Source organism: Notamacropus eugenii, chromosome 2 (genome assembly GCF_028372415.1).
Source record: "Notamacropus eugenii isolate mMacEug1 chromosome 2, mMacEug1.pri_v2, whole genome shotgun sequence".
NCBI lineage: Eukaryota > Metazoa > Chordata > Mammalia > Diprotodontia > Macropodidae > Notamacropus > Notamacropus eugenii.
Genome location: NC_092873.1, coordinates 509557186 through 509577515, shown reverse-complemented (window position 1 = coordinate 509577515; position 20330 = coordinate 509557186). Strand labels below are relative to the sequence as shown.

The 20330-nt window shown below is 43.9% G+C and overlaps 1 protein-coding gene across 1 annotated transcript in view; it reads left to right on the top strand.

The window, feature by feature from the left end:
- The window catches only part of BEND5 (BEN domain containing 5), a 906797-nt gene that overhangs the window by 865995 nt on the left and 20472 nt on the right, over window positions 1–20330 (top strand). Inside the window, exons 10-11 of the mRNA XM_072649372.1 lie at window positions 15540–15692; window positions 18369–18531. Of these exons, the coding sequence (XP_072505473.1) occupies window positions 15540–15692; window positions 18369–18531 (316 nt within the window). The remainder of the gene's footprint in view (window positions 1–15539; window positions 15693–18368; window positions 18532–20330) is intronic.

The following is a 20330-nucleotide window of genomic DNA, read 5'->3' as shown; positions in this document are numbered from 1 at the left end:
TAAAAAGAAAAAGAAATTAAATGGGAAGAGAAGGGAAAATTTACTTGACTATTTAACTGAGATTTTTGTAAGAGGAAGAATTAGATAACTAAATAAAAGCATGAAAGAACAAAGAATAAATTAAATAAAACTCTAAAACTTGAGAAAGGGGAGACAAATGGGAGTTGGGGGACTGGGGGTGTGTGTGTGTGTGTGTGTGTGTGTGTGTGTGTGTGTGTGTGTAATCTAAAAAGCAGAAGAAGAGAACCTGATTTAATAAAGGAAAAATAACTGAAAAGACAAAGCATGGTCTTTACAGAGGAAGAGAAACAATAAAAGTCCAAAAGCAGGGGGAATAGAAGCAGTGTTAGGGATAAATGGAGGAAGACTAAACCTATGACTCATAACTTTAAATGTGAATGGATTAAACAATCCAATAAAATGAAAGGAGGTGATATATTGGATAAGGAAAGAAAAATCCACCATCTTTTGCTTACAATAAGCACACCTAAAAAGCAAAGGTATATACAGAATAAAATTGAATGGGAAACAATAGAAAAAAAATTTACTAGCCATCAAGTGAATCAAAAAAAGGTGGGAGTTACAATAATGCTATCAGATAAAACAAAAACAAAAATTCACAACATAAGAGATAAACACAGAAACTATGCTGAAAGAAATCATGGGAAACAAACTAATGTCAGTATTATATAAACTCATATGCTTCAAATTCATAAAGGAAAAGTTAATTGACTTACAATAAGATATAGATGTTAACAATAATAGCAGGAGACTTCAATGTGCCCCCTCTCAGTTTTAGACAAATCTAACAGAAAAATAAACAAAAAGGAAATATGAAATTTAACGAATTACTGTAGAAACTAGGGCTAAAAGATTTGTGGCATCTTCTAAATGGACCTGTTAAAGGATATATGTATTTCTCAACACCATATAGAACCTTACAAAAATTGCCTGTTAGGGCACAGAAATAATGGAAACAGAAATAGCAAACACATTTCTTACAGATCATAACAGAATAAAAGTTAGTCAGTTCAGGTATCACAAACAAAAGAGACAAACATAAATGGAAACTCAATAGTAATTTCCTAAATAATGAATTATGTCAAAGGACAAATCGTAGAAACAATGAATAATTATGTGACAGAAAATGATACTGATGAAATCATTATGCCAAAATACTAAATTACAAAATTTCTCGGATGCAGCTAAAAGCATTCCTCAGGGGAAAATTATTTCCCTAAAAATGTGCGTTAACAAATTAGGAAAGAAGATGATTAATGAGCTGAATATGCATTTTAAAAAGTTAGAAAGTCAACAAATGAGCAAGCCTAAAATACGCACAAAATAAGAGATGTTAAAAGTAAGAGGAGAAATAGACAGACTGTATATACATACATACATACATATACATATATATATATGTATATATATATATATATATATATAGGGTAGGTGCTTTGATATGAGTACTAACATTAACCTTTAGCCAACCTGATTAAAAATCAGAAAATCAAATCAATAAGATGATTTCAAACCAAATCAGAAGAAAAAAATTACCTACTAAGCACAGTTTTTTGCTAAGAAAACTAAGAACAAGAATGCCTTCAAAAAAATAAAATACTCAAACCATCAAAAGACCAAGAAACCATCTTAAATAACCCAATCTCAGAAAAGGCAATAGATCTAGCTGTAAGGGAACTACCAAAGGAAAACAAAAAGCCCTGACTGATGGATGTATAGGAGAATTCTATCAAACTTTTGAAGAACAATTAGTACGGATGCTATACAATTTTTTCTCAAAAGTTGATAAGTCAAACACCATACCTAAATCTTATCAATGAACATTGACTTAAACTTTAAATAAAATTTTATTAGGTGACAGCAGTTCGTTCAAGAAATCATTCATTATGACCAAGCTATATCTGTATAAGAGATGTAAGAGTAGTTCAACATTAGGAAAATAGTAGTTAGCATTTACACAGTGATTTAAGGTTTGTAAATTGCTGCACATGTTATATGAAATTCACAATAACCCTGAGAGGTAGGTGCCCAATAAATGAAACCGCCTTTGACAAAGTACAACGCTCAATTATGCTAATAACTCTATGAAGTATAGGCTTAAAGGAGGTGATATTTCCCATGTCCTTGTGTTAGTTGGACCACTTTTAGAGTATTGAGCTCAGTTCTAGGCACTAAATTCTAGAAGGGACACAGAAAAGCTAGGAAAGCAGCTAGGGTGGTGAAGAGCTTAGAGGTCATTTTCCTAAGAGGATCAATTGGAGAAGATGGGGTGCTTCGAGAAGACTTAGAAGTGGTGGCAGCTATAGTTGGTGGAAGTTACAAGTCAGTTTTAGTCAACAAACATCCTTAAAGACATACTATGTCTCAGGGAGGGAGTGGGGAGGGAGGGGGAAAGAAGAGGGAGGCAGTGGAAAAAATCTAAGATATATGGAAGTGATTGTATAAAACTGAAAACAAAATAATTTGAAAAATTAAAAAAATAAAAAATAAAATAAAATTCAGAAATTTGTCCTTCTAAAAAAAAAGGACATACTATGTGCCAGCATTATGCCAAGTGATGGAGATACCAAAAAAAAAAAAAATACAATCCCTGCCCTAATGGAGGGTACCACATGTATCACATATGAGAAAAGTCTTCCTAACCATGAGGGTGGCCTCATTAAAGGTCTTCAAGCTCCAATGAAATTTTGTAGAAAGAAGTTTTATTCAGTTAGGGTTGGACTAAATGCCTCTGAAGGCCCCCCTGGCCCTGAGATTCAGTGAAGTTTTATTCCTCCTGCTCCGCAACAGCCCGCCAGACATTTGAAGAAGGCAGTCACTTCCTCTGCCACAACTTTTCGTTGATCAATGACTCTGAAAGTCTTCAAGGTAGCAGAAAGAGCAACACATGCTGTAGGAGGAAGAGTTCTTGAGTCAGGAGACTGGGGTTGCTAGTGCCTGCCTGCTGAGTGGGCGTGGGCAGGGCCCTCCCCTCCACTGGCACGTGAGGGGTTGGGATACAGAGCTCACAAACTTGCTTCCAGCTCTAGATCCTGTGGTCCCCAAGGCATTGATTCCCATGTAGCAAAAGTCAGATGCTGGGATGGTGTTGGTGATGCTGTGAAGGCCATTCCAGTATTAGGGCCAAGTGCAGCGGAGCACAGGGTGTCAGAGTCAGGGGGAGGGCATAAGCATGTAAGAAAGGAGCCAGCTTCTTTTTTGATCCCCAACCCCTGGTCTGGTTCCAGACTTCTCCAGAGTGCTCAGGGATCGTTCTTAGCTAGAGTGTATCTAGCACAGAGTGAATGGGGCTTGGGCCCAGGGCAATAACTTTGGTGAGTGATGCAGGGAGGAGCTTTCCTTGCTCCACATGGTGGTTGCTGGGCCATGTCAGCCTCCTGGTACTCTGCTGGCCTGTGTTACATGTGCCCTGACTGACCCTAAGTCTCTGTGACTGCCCTTGGGGTCAGGCTGTCTTTGGGCTGCCCTTCACCTGCTCCACTCACCTGTCCTCAGCCCAGCAAGCAAGCTTGCCCTGTCCCAACTGCTTGTGCCCCAAGTTAAATAATCCCCTTATAGTTCTTACCTCAGTAGCCAACCTTCCTTCCTTCCTTCCTTCCTTTTTTCTTTCTTCCTTTCTTATTTCTCCTTTTCTTCTTTACTCTTTCTTCCTTACCTCCCTTCCTTCTTTCTCCCCTCCTGTCCTTCCTTTCACCCTCCCTCCCTTCCCTCTCTACCTTTCTTCCTCCCTTCTGCCCTGTCTTCTTTCCTTTCTCCCTCCCTGTCTCCCTCCTTAAGAGGCTAACAGGACCTGCCAGCAGGCGGGCACACTGTCTATTTTTCACACACAAACCTCAGGCTGACAGCAGGTGGCCGGCTGGGAAATGACTTTGGCTGTGAGTAGAATCTCAACAAGGCTCCCAGTCTGCCTCTGTGTCCCAGTGTTTATGGCTGCTGAGAATATGGGATGCATAGCCTGTGCCTGCACTCAGCCCTGGAATCCTTGAGGCCTCTGGAGCCAGCCCCAGTGATTCAGTATTGACAGTCAAAGGCAGGCTGTACAAGTTCCTCCGTCCCTGTCTGCACAGGTCAGAGCTCTCTGTTCAATCCTAGACCTTCCTGATCTAGAGTCCTAGGTCCCTAAGGGAGGAGACTGGGCACCAAGGAGGAGAAGGTTGGAGGATACCTGTGGGATCACAGGATTTAGAGGTAGGAAGGTCCTCAGAGACCAGCTAGTATAAACATTTTACATATGAGTGAACTGAGGCTCAGGTAAGGGAGGGTCACACAAGTAGTAAGTAGAAGACCCAAGATTTGAACCTGGTCTTTGTGACTCCCAAAGCATCCAACACAGAACTTCGGCTGGGAGAGTTACTCAGTAAATGTTTGTGAAATTTGAAGGAACTTCAAGGTCATGTAATCCAGCTGCTGCTTGAAACAGGAATTGTTTCCACAATATCCCCATGAAGTGGCCAACTGACCTTTGCTTGCATACCACAAAAAATTGGGAACTCACTCCACCGCCCCCCCACCTGCCATGAAATGTAATGCTTTTCTGAACAGCTCTGAGCATAAATATTTGCTTCAATCAAAACCCAATCAGCCTCCCTTATCTTCCCCATCGCTTCTGGTTCTGCCCTCTGGGACCAGACTGAACAAGCCTCATCTCTTTTCTGCATGATGGTCTTTTAAGAATTGGGAGACAGTGATCATGCCACCCCAATGGAATGGCTGAAACAGGAAGCAGGAAAAATTGGTAGGAAGCGAGGCAGTTTTCAATAGACAAATCAAAGAAAAGCTGAAAGGCACTTTTCATACTCTGGTTATAACCCAACACCCAGTCCAGGGTGAGGAATACAGTCAGTGCTTCATAAATGTCAGCTCAACTGAATTGGACTCAGAATGGGGAAGGTCAGACTCAGGAGGAACACAAGAGATCCCTGTGTCTAATAATATCTCACATCTCTGTAGCACATTAGTCAGCACCATTTCCTATGGGAAGCCTATCCCAGGGCCTGTGCCATCCAAGGTTACTTTGCATTGACTCTATATGTGTCATCCATGATCCCATTGATTGCACGGAGGGACCACAAACGATCCCATGGAGGCTGAGCCACTGTATCCTTTCCCTTTCCCAAAAGGGCTCCTCTGCTCTGGACCCAGATGATACAGAGAACTTAGACTCCCTTTTCCTCATACATTTTGACTCTGGATGAGCAAACTGAGGCCCACGGAGGGGAAAGGACTTTCCCAAGGTCATACATGAATCCATGGCAGAGCTGGGACTCAAAACCCCATCATCTGTTTGTCAGTGTGAGACCTTTTTTGTCATCCCATGATGCCTTGCAGATCCACATTTTAAGTTGGACTCTCACTGGGGCATGGAAAGTTTTGTCCTGCCCTCCCCTTGGAAAATGTCCACCATCTTTAAAGCATTTGCACATGACCTCAGTGACACAAGCAGGTTGTCTTGGTGTGGTGACTTCCCTCCTGTTCAGTGGATGTATATTGACAGCCTTGAGTGGGGCCATGACTATTCCAGAGGATCTCTCTCACAAGCTTTCTGCTTGGTTCTGACATCTCAGATGTTGGTCCCCAACAGGTTCCTAGTCTTCAGGAGCTGTGAGTAAAAACAGTCCTATCCATCATGTTATATCCTCCTAGGTCACACAGTCAGAGAATTTTTTCAGTGGGCAGGACCCTCTGAGGGCATCCAGTCTAACTCTCATGCATCCAATAATCCTTTCTACACCATCCTAGAGAGCTGTCTGGGAACTTAGCAATGTGCTTGGTACACAGAAGGTACTTAGTTTTTTTTATTGATTGACAGATGAGGTTTTCCTCCAGCCTCTGCCTAAAGATTTTCAGGGAAAGAGAACTCACCACCTTTCAAGACAGCCCCTTCCACTCCAGGACAGCTTTGATAGTGAGGAGGTTTTCCTCCATTGAACCTCAATCTGTCTCTGGTGCTCCTGGTTCTGATCTCTAAGCAGAGCAGGATAGCCCTTCCCATACTTCCCAGAATCACAGTATTGGCAGGAACCTCAGTCCATCCCATCCCTGATCAAGAATCCTCTCCATAACATACCAGTCAGGTCATTCAGCCTCCCCTGAGAGAGATGTCCCCAGGTCCTGCAGTGGCCAGTCCCCAGCAGCCCTCACAGTTAGGAAGGTTGTTTTTGTTTTTCTTTTCTGACCAATGCATTTTTACCTTTCATTGAAACTTAGCACAATGCCAGGCACATAGTAAGTGGTTCATAAATGCTTGTTGTTACTGTTTATAAAGTGTACTCCTGTGACAAGATCACTCCTATTTCTCCTTCCATTGATCTCATCCATAGATTCTCCACCACAATTGCCCTTTCTCTTGATCACGCTTAGCAAAGAGCACTATCCCACAACCCTCATTTTTCTCTCCTTTTCTGAATTTCCTTCTGAAGCTCCAATCTGGTCATGAGTCTTATCCACCAAGTCTGTTCAGCGATTACCTGTTCAGTTGAATTGACCACCTTGCCTTGAGGTCTCTGGTTAATCTTATTATTGGCCCAAACTTGGGCCATTTAAACACAGACACCTGAGGCATGGGCTTATCGCTCATTCTCTTCTTGGATGCTGCCTTTGGTGAATTACTGACACTCTCCCTGTGCTGCACCCGCTCCTCCAGGCGCTCTCCGCCTTGGCAGATACATGTTGCTAAGTGTCTCCTCTTCCTGTCATTTTTGGCTTGGTCTTCTTAATCAATTGTGTGCCTGAAGATAAATTCCTATTTACCAGCCCTCATTAGATATATTCCACCCTGGCCAAGGGGTTGTTGTTCAGTTTTTTGAAGCTTTGGGGCAGAAATCCAAACCTTCTTCTCAGATACCATTTTCTTAACTAACTGTTCACTTCCTGGATGGATCTTCCTTTCTCTTCTTCTATCCCTACATTGGACCAGAAATCGTGATGAAAACACCATCTGGGCCTTCTGTAAATTCTTCAACTCCCTGCCCAGAACTTTATAGTCATTAGCAATGCTTTCTAGCTTCCTACTGGAAGGACCATGTGCTTTCCTGTGAATCACCCAAGAATCAGAAATGGTCATCATCTTTGGCAGATCCAAGGCGGCTCTTGGTGCCACCCCAGATACAGGCACCAGGAAGACAGGAGAACTCTCAGTCACCTCTATCAGGCACACAAAAAGCTACTATTTCAGTCTCCCTTAGAAGGGAGGCACTCACCTTCTATCTCTTCTGCTTCTGACCATTATTGCCTGATGTTGCGCCAGATACCATGTCAGTCAATCACTCAACAACTGTTTATTTAACACCTTCAATGTGCCAGGTGCTGTTCTAAATATTGAATACAAAGAAAAAAGCAAAAACTTTTCTGTGTCCTCAGGGAACTTACTAATGGAAAAGACAACATCTACGTAAGTAGGTATATAGAAGGAGGTATATATACATACATGTATATATACATACATACACATACATACATGTGTCTTCATCATTCCTTAGGACACAAGACACTTCTGAGAGCTCAGCCTTACTATGTATAGGAAAAGTGCCCTGCCCTGTTGTTGTCATTTTTCAGTTGTGTCCAACTCTTTGTGACCTCATTTGGGGTTTTCTTGGCAAAGATACTGAAGGGGTTGATCATTTCCTTCTTCAGCTCATTTGGCAGATGAGGAAACTGATGCAAACGGGATGCCCAGGGTCACACATCTAGTAAGGCTAGCTGAGGTTAGATTTGAACTCAAGAAGATGTCTTTTTGACTCCAGCCCTGACACTCTATCCACTGCACCACCTAACTGCCCCATGCTATGTCCTGTTACTTAACAAATGTTCATCAGGCTTTCTTGTACCTTTATCTGTCTCTGCTACATTATTCAAAACTCAGACATCCTGATCTTGCAACCAACTGTTCACAGGCCAAAGCCTTCTCTTCTACTTCAGCTAGAAGCAGCAATGAACATACAAGCTAAGCCCCTAATATCTTCAGTTTCTCACCCAGACTTTAATATTTCACCCCAAAAGCTTTTATGTTCAAACAGATTCAATTTAGAAAGTTCTCGGCAAACACACATGCCTTCTCCCTTGATCTCTGGGATCACAGAATTGCAGACTTTGACAGTGAAATGAATAAAAAATCCTGAGAGACAGAGTTTCTGGGTAATTAATCAGTTTATTAATTGGGCTAGCTAATAATCAATAAATTGATGGTCAATGGTGTCTCTCTAACCAAAGATGATCCATAAAGAGCCTGCAAGCTTTAAATAACCTGGAAATTCTCTTGACAATTGAAAATCAACCCTGATTGATGGACATTTCATGAGGAGACAAACTAAAAGCCTTCAGTTCCTCTGCTGAGGATGTGGTTTGATTATGAGATTCAGCACTCTGGACAGGGGAGTCTATCTTCACCCAGACCACTCTGGCTGGTTTTCTTCCTTCATGATCTGAGTCACCCTAAACTCTAATAGAGGGGCGTGAGGCTAGGGGCTCCTTTCGCCAGGGTAAGGACTTGCCCAGACTAGATTCTATTTATACTCTAAACTCATGTTTAGTCTCTTAGTTGGATGGGGCCCCACCTGGGATCCTGTCCAGGATTGAAGACCGTGTTCTTTGAGGGCTAAGAGTAATCTCCTCAGTTAGTCATGTCCTTCAGAGACTGACTTTACCAAGGGCTGGGCCTTAATGAGTCAATTGAGGAGAAAAACCTGGATCCTAATTTAATAACTGGTTATTAATGTAATAGTAAAACAATAATTTCTCTTAAGAGTTTGGAGAGATCTTAATGGTTGCCCATATACTCATACACAAAAGGAATTCTTACTCTAACAAGTGGGCATCCAGACTCCCAGGGCTGCCATGACTGAGTTGGTCCCATGTATAGGCAGGAAACAGGAAACAGAGTCAGGAAGGAAAGACTAATATTTTAAAAAGGAAAGGGGACTAGATTTTCCCTGACTTTATTCAGACAAAAGAGCTGGAATCTATGAGTCATCAAATATTACAATCTTATAATTGGAAGGGACCTCAAACTCTCTCTCTCTCTCTCTCTTTCTCTCTCTCTCTCTCTTTCTCTTTCTTTCACACACACACACACACACACACACACACACACACACACACACACACACACACACACACACACTGTGTCCCCCTCTAGAGCCCATCCATCATTACTCCAACTCAGCACAGCTTTGATATTGATCCATGCTTCTGTCTTCCTTAGCCATCCCTTAAAACAAAAATCCCTTAGAGAGATCCTCATGAAGATACTTGGGTGTTCTTGTCGACTACCCATGATGGAGAACTCAGTGTCGTCTAAGGGAATCCATTCTGTTGTTGGAAAATTCAAATTTTTAGAAATTCTCCTTCCCTCCCAACCAAACTGCTCCTAGTTCTGCCCCCTTGGGCCACACAGAACCAATCTAGAACATCTTACTGGGTGTCCCATGTCCCCATCCCAGCTACTGTCCTTGGAAACAGAAACCCAAGATGAGTTCAGCTGTGCCCATGATTGCGATGGAACAGTCTCCATTTATGGTTTTCATTATAGATCATTCTAAATTAACATGGACTTTGTGGAGGGTAGAGGTGAGCACCCAGACCATTGGCTCCACTTCTCAGCATACCTCACATGCCACAGTTCCAAAGCTCTTCCCATCACTAATTTAGCTTACAACCTCCATGCTCACTCTCAGGCAATTTACGCTAATCCTAAACATTGACTAGTGTGGGCACGCTAGTGTAGGGGAAGCTAGGTGGTGCCATAGTGCACAGAGTGCCAGGCTTGGAGTCAGGAGTTCAAATCCAGCCTCTGACCCTTAATGACTGTGTGACCCTGGGCAAGTCACTTAAGCCTGTCTGCCTCAGTTTCCTCATCTGTAAAATGAACTGGAGAAGGAAATGGCAAACCACTTCAGTATCTTTACCAAGAAAACCCCAAATGAGGTCACAAAGAGTCAGACACAGCTGAAGTAACTGAACAATAATAACAACAAATATTAAATTTTGATATGATTCAAAATTCAAACAAGATTTAAAGGAATACAAATGCTTCGATACAACTTGATACCTGTCTCACTCTTACCAAGGGTCCTTTTGTCTCTGTGACAACCAGCAGGGTCCTCTTTTCAGGGAACATGAAACATGATGGTCGATGAGTTTGGGGTCACTCTTTGTGTAGTGTGGTGTGCTGCAGTTGTCTTGTGTTTGAATCTCACCCTCCAACTAGTCTGCGAGATCCGTGAGGACAGGGACTACATTTTATTTGAACTCGGTATCTTCCTCAGAAGTTGGCACAGGGCTAGGACCACAGGAGACAACTAAGATAATCTGTCTATTCCAGCATACCTTTAGTGTCTGGTTTGAAGAGAAACCCTAGGGGGAAAAATTTCCTCTAAATCTCTACATAAAGGCCAGAGACTCCTATCAGCCATGGCTGTAGGACGTACTCACATCCCCCACTTTGAGCAGGTTTATAGGAAAAGTGATGCCAGCTCAGATGTAAGCGGTGGTCTGTGGCCACCCCCTCCTTTAGTTTATCTGAGTCTTGCAACATTCCTGTGAGGGAGCTAGGGAAGGATGTCTTGTCCCCATTTCACAGAGGAGAAAGCATGCCCTGCTAGAGGAAGGGACTTGCACTGGATTAACAGTGAGCCCAAGTGGATCACAAGTCTCCTGGATTGCAGTGTAGGATTCTTTCCCTGACACCTCATTATAGCCTAGTGGTGCCCGAGGTGCCCCTGACACTGACCTCCTTATGTGCAGGGACTGTCGATGGGACCCACTTCCACCTTGACCTTCTTCCTTTAGAAAAGGAAAATTACCCAGGGAAACTGTGGGTCCTAAATCTTTATAGTTTCCTCAGAATGCTTGTCTCTGTATCTGCATGCTTCCCCCTCTCTCTACTTTCTTATCTCTCTCTCTCTCTCTCTCTCTCTCTCTCTCTCTCTCTCTCTCTCTCTCTCTCTCTCTCTCACTCTCTCCTCTTTCTCCCCCTCTCCATCTCCCTCTCCCTCTCCTCCCCTCTCTCTCCTTAGCCAGCCCTGCCTCCTTATCTCACACAGCTCTGCTTTCCATCCCTCTGTGTGTGTCTGTGGTCCCCTCACTGGTGTCTTTGCCTTTCTTGTCTCTGCCCCCACCTCTTCCTATTCCTTTTCCTCTCACTCTGTATCTCTTTGCCTTCCAGTCTGTACATCCTCTGCTTCTCTCTGCCACTTCCCCTTTCTGCACTGCCTCCTTCCTCCTCCCTTCTCTCCTCATCCCCAGAACTCTCCCTGCCTCCTGTGTGTGTGTATGTGTGTGTGTGTGTGTGTGTGTGTGTGTGTATGTGTGTGTATGTGTATGTGCTGTGTCTCTATCTTTTCTCTGGTCTCTCTCCTCTTCACCTTACATATCCCCATCTCTATTTCTCCATCTCTGCATCTTTCTTAACCTCACTATCTCCAGATATGTTTCTGTTCTTTCTCTCTCTGTCCTCCTCCCTTGAAGGCCATGTATCTGTTGGTCTCTCTGTGTGTCTCCCTTTTTCTCTCTATCTCTTTATCTCTGGGTGCAGGAGCCCAGGCTGATGCCCAGTGCCAGGCTGTACTTCCCATTAAGTGGCAGCACTTTACTAACTTCAGAGAATGAGGAGGGTGTAGAGGGCATGGGGACAGAGGACCTGCAGGAGTTATGGAAAAGTTTGCATTGCAGACTGGGCTGGTCATGTCAGGAGTTCAGTGAAGTGAAACATCTTCATCAAGGACTAAGAAAAAAACAGGCTCTTCCTGGGCTTGTACTGGGAAAAGAGCCAGCTTGAAGTTGGGAGACCTGAGTCTGAAATATGATCCACGCAGACCTCTCTGAACCTTAGTTTTCTTATCTGTCAAATGGGTGTAATAATCTGGTCTATGTTCTAAGGGACCTCACAGTACTAAGGTTTCATGCTCTATGTTCTAAAGTCTCTCCCAACACTGGCATTCTTTGATCTTTGGCTCCTCGTGTTTGTGGTCTGTTCTAAGACCCTCCCATCTCTGGCAGCCAGTTTTCTTTCTGATGCCCTCTTACTTGCTGTCTCTTAGCGGGATGGGCTGACTCAGGGGTCACGTCTTCACAAAGTTCCCTCCTAGCTCTGATGTTCTTAGAATCTCCATTTCTAGGCAGATGTTCCCATTCATTCAGTTACTCAGCAAACATTTCTGAACTGCCAGCTGTGTGCTGAGCCCTAAATTGGCAATGGAAGAGACTGGACTCTCTCTTCAGCAGAGAAGACACAGCAGACTGGATACTCTCTGCCCTCTTGGGGTTCACAGTCTGGAAGGGGAACAGGGTACAGACACAGATGACCAACCAGCAAACATGTGGGATTATATAAGATCATGAGAGAGGGGACCCTGGTGCCTTGTGATTACAGTTCTGGGATTGAATTCTAACTCAATGACCTTGGGAAAGTGACAGCCTCTCTGAGCCTCAGTTTCCCCATTAGTAACATTCGAGAATTGGACTAGATCAGAGATGTCAAACTCTGCTGCAAAATTCCCCAGTGTGATTAACAAAATAAATAAAAATACACATAGATATTGTTAATTGTGTTTTCTAAGTCAATGTGGGACCTCAGGGATCTGTCTTTTTGAGTTCTCCATGCCTAGAGTGGGTGATAAGAACAATGGGAGGATTGTCTACAATATGACAAATGTGTGCTGTTCATGGCTGGGGGCACAAAGGATGGACCATCATGGATGGGTTGGGATATACAGCATTGGAAAGAATCTCTACATTGATGAGGTCAAGTTTCCCTTGAGGCTTTTGGAAGCTGTGGTGTAGGAAGTTTGAGAGGAGAAGAGGTTTGGAGCTTCCACTGAGGGGAATGGAATAGAGAGAGTCAATCAGGGAACAGACTGTATACAGCAGTGAGGATTGATTTGAGAGGAGACACTTCTACAGAGCCTCAGGAAGAACCACTTAAAATTTAGGTTTGCCTCATGTCTATTGTCTTCCCCCAAAGGGAAGTAGGTATTTAACATACAATGTAGATCAGGTATGGGACAGCTATTTATTTTCTCCCCACAAAGGAAATGCTTAAAACATGGAATACTCACAAATGCATATTGACAAAGATTTAATCATGAATCGGTAATGTATAACTACTCTTAGACTGCTGAATAAGTGCTTGTCGTGGATTGATTACTATGCACCAGGCACTAGGGATACAAAGACAAAACCAAACAGTCTTCTCGAGAAACTTCCATTCCACTGGATCTAAAATGCACTTTCCACTCCCTCTTGCTGCCTTTCAGATCAAGAAAAACAAGAATCATGGCAATACTAGACATAAACCCAGTCACAGAGGGAATCAATGAGCGGCAGAGCTGAGTCCTAGGTCCTGTCTCTCAGCTCCTACTTCAGGGCTCTTTGCTAAACAATGCAGTGGATGAGAATGTCCCAGGAGATGGATGGAAAACCCATTTCCTCTCTTGGCTCTGGGGGGGAGGGAGAAAAACTGACTCTACAGTTAAATTGTGTTGAAAATATGCCCTGAGGTGGTTTTAATTTTATTGGCACTGATTTTAATCTCCTCTCAAGTCCCTGACGGCAAAAGAAGCTGTGGGCCAGTGAGGCAACGGCCCCCACTTTGTTACTGGGCTTTAATTAAAATCCTCAAGCTACTATAGGGAGGAAAGAAAGGGAGGGTGTGTTTGTATCTTTTGTTCATTCTCTTGCTGACATATAGTATAAGGAAAGACCCAGTCTTCTCTAGAGAATAATGCTGGCTGTGGTCTAATCCAGCCAGAGTCATTGAATGCTTGGGATGGGAGGACCCTTAGAACCCAGGATGGCAGAACTGGAAGGAATCTTAGAACAGGGGATGTCAGAGCTGGGAGGAGCCTTAGAACAGAGAATATCAGGCTGGGAAGGGCCTTAGAACAGGGACTATCAGAGCTGGGAGGGACTTAACACCTAGGACACAGACCATAGAATAATACTGTTAGACACAGAAGGAAACTTAAAATGACCTACTCAGACTTCCTATTTAATATTTGAGAAGCAGAATCAGTTTACAATCCCTGAAACCTGATGAAGGAGTCAGGATTAGAACAGAAGTTTTCTTCAAAATCAACTTCTGGGCCTCAATTTCCCCATCTGAAAGCCAATGAGGTCAACCCAGGTGATGAAGGTGACTTCTGAGCTGCCTCCAAGCTCTTAATCCTCATCACATTCTCTGCATTCTCTCATCCTCATTGCAGTCTGACCATGAGCACTTCTTACTATCTTGCTTCCAGCCCCTTTCCCCGTCTGCCGATCATCAAAAGCTCAGGGGAAAGACAGGCAATTGAAAGAAATAAAAAAAACCAAAGATGACTTTTATAGTGTTCCTGGTAAATCATTGTCTTTCACCTATAAAGCTGAAAATGATGGGTTTGATATTACTCAGTGTGGGTGGCATCCTGTTTGTGTCTTCACAGTCTATACCACTTAGAGACGGACAGTCACAGATTCATTATAGACCACTTAATAAAGGCTTTGGGGATTGAAGGGGCAGCTACCAGGCCTTCCTTCCCTGGCCACATGATGATCCTCATAAGGTTAAAGTTTCAGCTAAAACTGGTCAAATGTAGGAAACTTCTCAGATATCTGCATAAAACCTAGAAGAAAAGATGTCAGGTAAGGGAGGAGTCCTTAGAATGGAGAATGTCAGAGTTGGAAGGGTCCTAGATCATAGAACTTGCAATGTCAGAGCTAGAAAGGATCTCAGAACATAGAATATGGATTATCAGCACTTAAAAAGGGTCTTAGAAAACAGAGCAGAGAATGTCTGAGTTAGAAGGAACCTTGGAACAGAGAAAAGAGAATGTCTGGGCTGGGAGGGACCGTCATCTAGTCCAAATGCCTCATGTGACAGGTGAAGGAGGAGTGGTTTCTAAGACCAGGATCTTAGAGGTGAAAGACCCTAAAAGCACAGGATGGGCTAGAGTGGACACTGAGCCAGAGCATAATGTCTCTCCTAACTCACTCTCTGGACTTGTCAGCCTGCATTAGTACACAGTCTTGCTCTGTACACCAAACCCCTTGTGACTATTAAACCTTTCGGTAACCAGGTGCCTTAACCCAGCAAAACTGAACCTGTCTCCTCAAGTCTCTTTAGGAGGTGCTCAAACCAGGACAGGTTCCACTGCCTGAGATAAAGAGGTGCAGGGCCCCCTACACTTGTGTTCTCTAGGCTGCTGGCCCTTCACAGGCCATCTTTCTTCTCCAGGTCACTGACAGTCTCTCTCTCTCTCCCTCTCCCTCTCTCTCTCTCTTTCCCTCTCTGTCCCTGTTTCTTTCTCTGTCTCTGTTTCTCTATCTCTGTCTCTCTCTCCTTCTCCCTCTCTGTCTCTCTCTCTCTCTCTCTCTCTCTCTCTCTCTCTCTCTCTTTCTCTCTCTCTCTCTCTCTCTCTCTCTCTTTCCCTCTCCCTCTCCCTCTCTCTCTCTCCCTCTCTCTCTTTCTCTTTCTCTCTCCATGTTTCTTTCTCTGTCTCTCTCTCTGTCTCTATTTCTCTGTCTCTGTCTGTCTCTCTGTCCAGAAAACCAGCCTGGAGTTCTACATTGACATCCACGCACACTCCACCATGATGAACGGCTTCATGTATGGAAACATCTTTGAAGATGAGGAGAGGTTCCAGAGGCAGGCCATCTTTCCCAAGCTCCTGTGCCAGAATGCTGAAGACTTCTCCTTTGTAAGCATCTCTCCCTGCCCCTGAGGTCCCTGCTGATCTCCCATCTTGGGCTTGCTCCTCCTCTCTTCCTCTTTCTCTTCTCCAGTTCAATTCACATTCATACAAGTGTTCATGCCCGTCCTATGCTGAGCCTTGGCTGGGGATGGAGGTAAATACTGTTGGAAAGGATAGGTCTGGGCGGGGGGTGGGATAGACCTGAGGAGGCCCATGGGAGCCCATAGGAAGCTTATCTGGTCTTCTTGGCCACTTCCTGGGACCCTGGCTCAGCTCTGAAGGACTGGTGCTTTAAGAACGTGAGAGCTTTCCCTTTTGGTCTTTTGAGCTTCCTCATGGGGATTGTGGGGCTGCATCAGAGGACATTGGCTAGTGGTGAAGGAGAGTGGCTCTATCATCTGGTGGTCTCACTCTTCTGATCTGCTGAGTGGGTGGAGACTATGAGATCTCTCTTGGACAAAGACTTAAAATACAGAGAACAGTAACCCATAACTCCTATTGTACCATCCTGGAAGACTGGGATTTAAAGTGTTAAAACATGAGACACAGTGTGGGATTATTGAACAGCCATTTCACTTTCACCTTTTTTCAAAGTCCAGCCCAGAAGGAGAAACAAGTTTTGAAAGAAAGAACATGAGTATAGGTTTTAGACCCTGTTTGAGGTGCTAGAGGGGGATGTGGGGGGAGATGTCCTGCAGGCAGCTGGACATGCAGAGGTGGAGCTTGAGAAATAAGTCAGTGATCCAGATCTAAGAGGCATCTGCATGGAGGTGGGCATTAATACCATGGAAGCAAATGAGAGTTCTATCAAGGTGAATCTACAGGGAGAGAAGAGAGAAGGCTGGGGGAAAAGGTGATTGAGGGAGCAAGACAAAGGGACAAGGAGGAGGAGGAGGCAAGGGAGGAGGAGCACACACTTCTTGGGTCATATGATAAAATCAAGGGAGACAATCCCTTTAAAGCTTTTTGCAAACTGAAAAGCACTAATAAAGCATTGGTTATTATTATCATAATTATTCTCTCTGAACCTCAATTTCCTCATCTGTAAAATGAGGAGGGCATTAGATGGACACTAAGGGAGTTTCTAACTTTAAATCTAGGTATCTAATAAAAAACTCCGTTGTTAAACTCATTGGTTTTTAGACACTAGCTTAGACTATAAACTCATTTGTAATATTCTATAGAAAATGATAGAAGATCTTGTAATAGCCCCTCATAAAACAGAAAGAGTAGGGAGAAAAATTGGCTTATAAAAAGCTTGGTGAGAAACTTAACTGGGGAATGTCACCACAGGGAATTTAAGGATGAACCTGGAATGTTCCCAAACAAATAAAAGATGGAAAAGATCTGCAGATGTGTTTATAAGAAGTTCTTTTCACCATCAAGGAGAGTGGAGTCAGCAAACCTGAACCTGATTTTAAGAGCTGGAAGAGACTTCAGGATCTGTCTGATCCAGCCTATACACAAATGAGTTCCCATTTTAATATACCTGTTAAGGGATCATCCAACCTCTGCTTGAAGATCTTTAATGAGAGCAAACCCATTTCCTCTGGAGGCAACTCATTCCACTTTTGGATACTGCCAACTGTTAAGACACTTTTTGGGACATCAAGCCTAAATTGTCCTCTCTTCAATTTCCACCCACCATTCCTGGTTCCATCCTCTGGGAACAAATGAAACAAATTTCACCCCTATTCCATGTCAGGCCCTCAATTACTTAGACACTATCATGTTCTCCCTGAACCTTCTCTTCTGCTGACTAAATATTGTTATAAGTTATGGAATCATGACTTCTTGGTTGTCTTTCTCTGAACACCTTCCAACTTATCATAAACCTTATTCAATGACCTGGTCAGTATTATCAGACAAGGCAAAGCAGTAGGGAGATGCCCATCCAAAATATTCACTTGCCATTGACATAGAGGAGAGATGGTGTGGAGTCTAAGTCAAAGAATGATTTTCTATAGATCAGGGGTTCTTAACCTAGGGTCTCTGAACTTTTAAAAAATATTTTTTGTGACTATATTATCAATTTAACTAGCTTCCTTAGAAATCTATATATTTTACTGCATGCATTTAAACATATTATTCTGAGATGGGGCCCATACATTTCACCAGCCTGTCCAAGAGATCTGTGGCACAAAAAAAAAGGTTAAAAATCCTTGTGTATGGATTGTGAGGTCTGGAGGTTTTGGATGTTTCTGTTTAAAATGACATTGTCCTGGTTGTATCAGACCCTGGAGCACTGCAAAGCCTCCTAAATGAGATCCATAGTTATGGCTAATGAGTTTGGTCTAAACATATTTACACATGAAAAACCAATTGGATAAAGAATGTACATCTAGACGGGGAGCAGTTGAGCAATCCTTAGAGTTTGTGCATCAGCATAAATTACCTTTGGGAAATTCTCTGTGAAACAAGGTCCAGTATTCTTTCGTGGCTCAAAGTGATGGAGAACCATAGTCTCTGAAGACTTGAGAAGAGGCAATGGAGAGGTATCTGGTGGTGTGTGTTTGTTTTACAACATAGAAAAGTGAAGGGAAGGGTGTCATAAAAGAAATGAATGAAAGAGAAAGAAGAGGGGCTAGTGAATGACATAGGGAAATCAAGGGATGATTGGTGGGCAGCTCTCCCACTTCACTGGCCTGATGAGAATGATCAGTCCCCTTTATCTCCCCACAGTCCAGCACATCCTTCAATCGGGATGCTGTGAAGGCAGGAACTGGCCGGCGTTTCCTTGGAGGCCTGCTGGACCACACCTCCTACTGCTACACCCTTGAGGTGTCTTTCTTCAGCTACATCATTGGGGGTACTGCAGTGACTGTGCCCTACACCGAGGAGGCCTGTATCCTTTCCAGGGCTGTGGGCAAGACCAAGGACCAGGACCAGGTTGACCCCATGTTTTACATGGGCAAAGGGCTGAGCTTGGGAGGAAAATGTTTGTGCCTATGGGAGGTTGTGAGAGTCCACTCAGTGATGATCTGAAGGCTGCCTTACTCACCCCCTAAAACACAATGACTGGATGTGAGTCCAGTGATCTTGGTACCAAACTTGGCAAGAACTGCTCTATCATTCGGATCCCTAACCTTGAAATCACTTTCCTCTCCTCTCCCCATCCCTCTCCTCTCCTCTCTCCTTTCCTCCCCCTCTCTCTCCTTTCCTATCCTCTCCTCTCCTCTCTCTCTTTCTCCCATCTCCACACCTCTCCTCTCCTCCCCTCTTCTTCCCTCCCTGTCTCCTCCCTCTCCTCTTCTCTCTTCCCCTGCTCACTGTTCACCCCTCCTTTCTTGTCCTCTCCCCTTCCTTCTTCTCTTCTCTCTTCTCCTCCCCTCCTCTCCCCTCTCATTTCTCTCTTCTTTTCTCTTTTCCATCTTCCTTCAGACTCTCAGAGCTAGAAGACAGCTCAGAGACCTCTACCCGCTCTCATCTGCTCTAACTCTCAGCCTGATTGAAGACCTTTTTCAGAGGAGCCTAAGATCACTTCAGCTTTTTGGCTGCCCTTCCTCACTATTGATTCATAGGGAGCTTGCAGCCCACGGTGACCCCCAGATCTTTATCAGACGCTTGCAGTCTGGCTCCTAGCCTTGCAAAATTGACTTTTTGAGCCTATCATCTCTTTATGAAAAAAGCATGCTGCTGAATTACAAACCCTGTGCTGTATCTGAATAGACAGAGCCACCTTCTGACTCAGTCGCTTCTCCATCCCCACTTCTTTCCTCTGGACATTCTCTAGCTTATCCCTCTCCTTTCTAAAAGGGGAAGGTCATAGATAGAGATACAAGCATGAGATATGACATCTGTGGGCATAGGAAACCGAGAATGAGTTTAGGACCAAACACAAGTTCCTCCTGGCCACCCACTAATGGCCTCAGTGCTCAGCAAATCTCTCCATCCCTGGCCATCTGCTGGGTTTCCATGGCAGCCAGAGGCACATGTACCAAGGCAGACAGTGAGTGCTAGAAAATGACTTCAGAGCACTGTAATTCCCCACATTAACAGCCATCCACTCTATGACTGTAAACTGGATAGCCCCCATAAGTAGACAGCCCCCAATCAAACCCTCAGGGACCTTGGAGCTGGGGGATGGGCCGGGGAGGAGAGAATGACCAAGGGCCTGTTGGGCACGTGTACTTCTCCATGATGGACCTCCAAAATATTGACTCAGTGTCTTGCCCACCCAAGAATTCTGTGAAGTGGTCCTAGAATCAAACACCAGAAAGAGATCCCACAGCCATCATATCCAACCATCTGATTTTGTAAATGAAGACTTGCAGATTCCTCTTCAGGCCTCTGTCCATGTCTTCTAAGCTCCTAGAGGAAAAATGCCAGCTCTTCTTCCCTTCTCTGTGTCCGCTCCCCCAAAAGAGGGCCCACAGAAGGCTGAGAAATGGACCTAAATTTCATGCCTGAGTCTAATCTTAATTGATTGTATGACTTTGGATATTCAACTTCCTCTTCCTGGGTTTTTGGTTTCCATTGATAAAATGAGGACAAATGAGGATCTCTAAGGTCTCTTTATGTTCTAACATACCATATTCTTAGGCGCCTCTCAGTCTTGACATTACCTGTTCTAAGGCCTCTCCTAGCTCTGATATCCCCTGTTCTAAGATCCCTCCCAGCCCTGACATTCCTTGTTCTAAATTC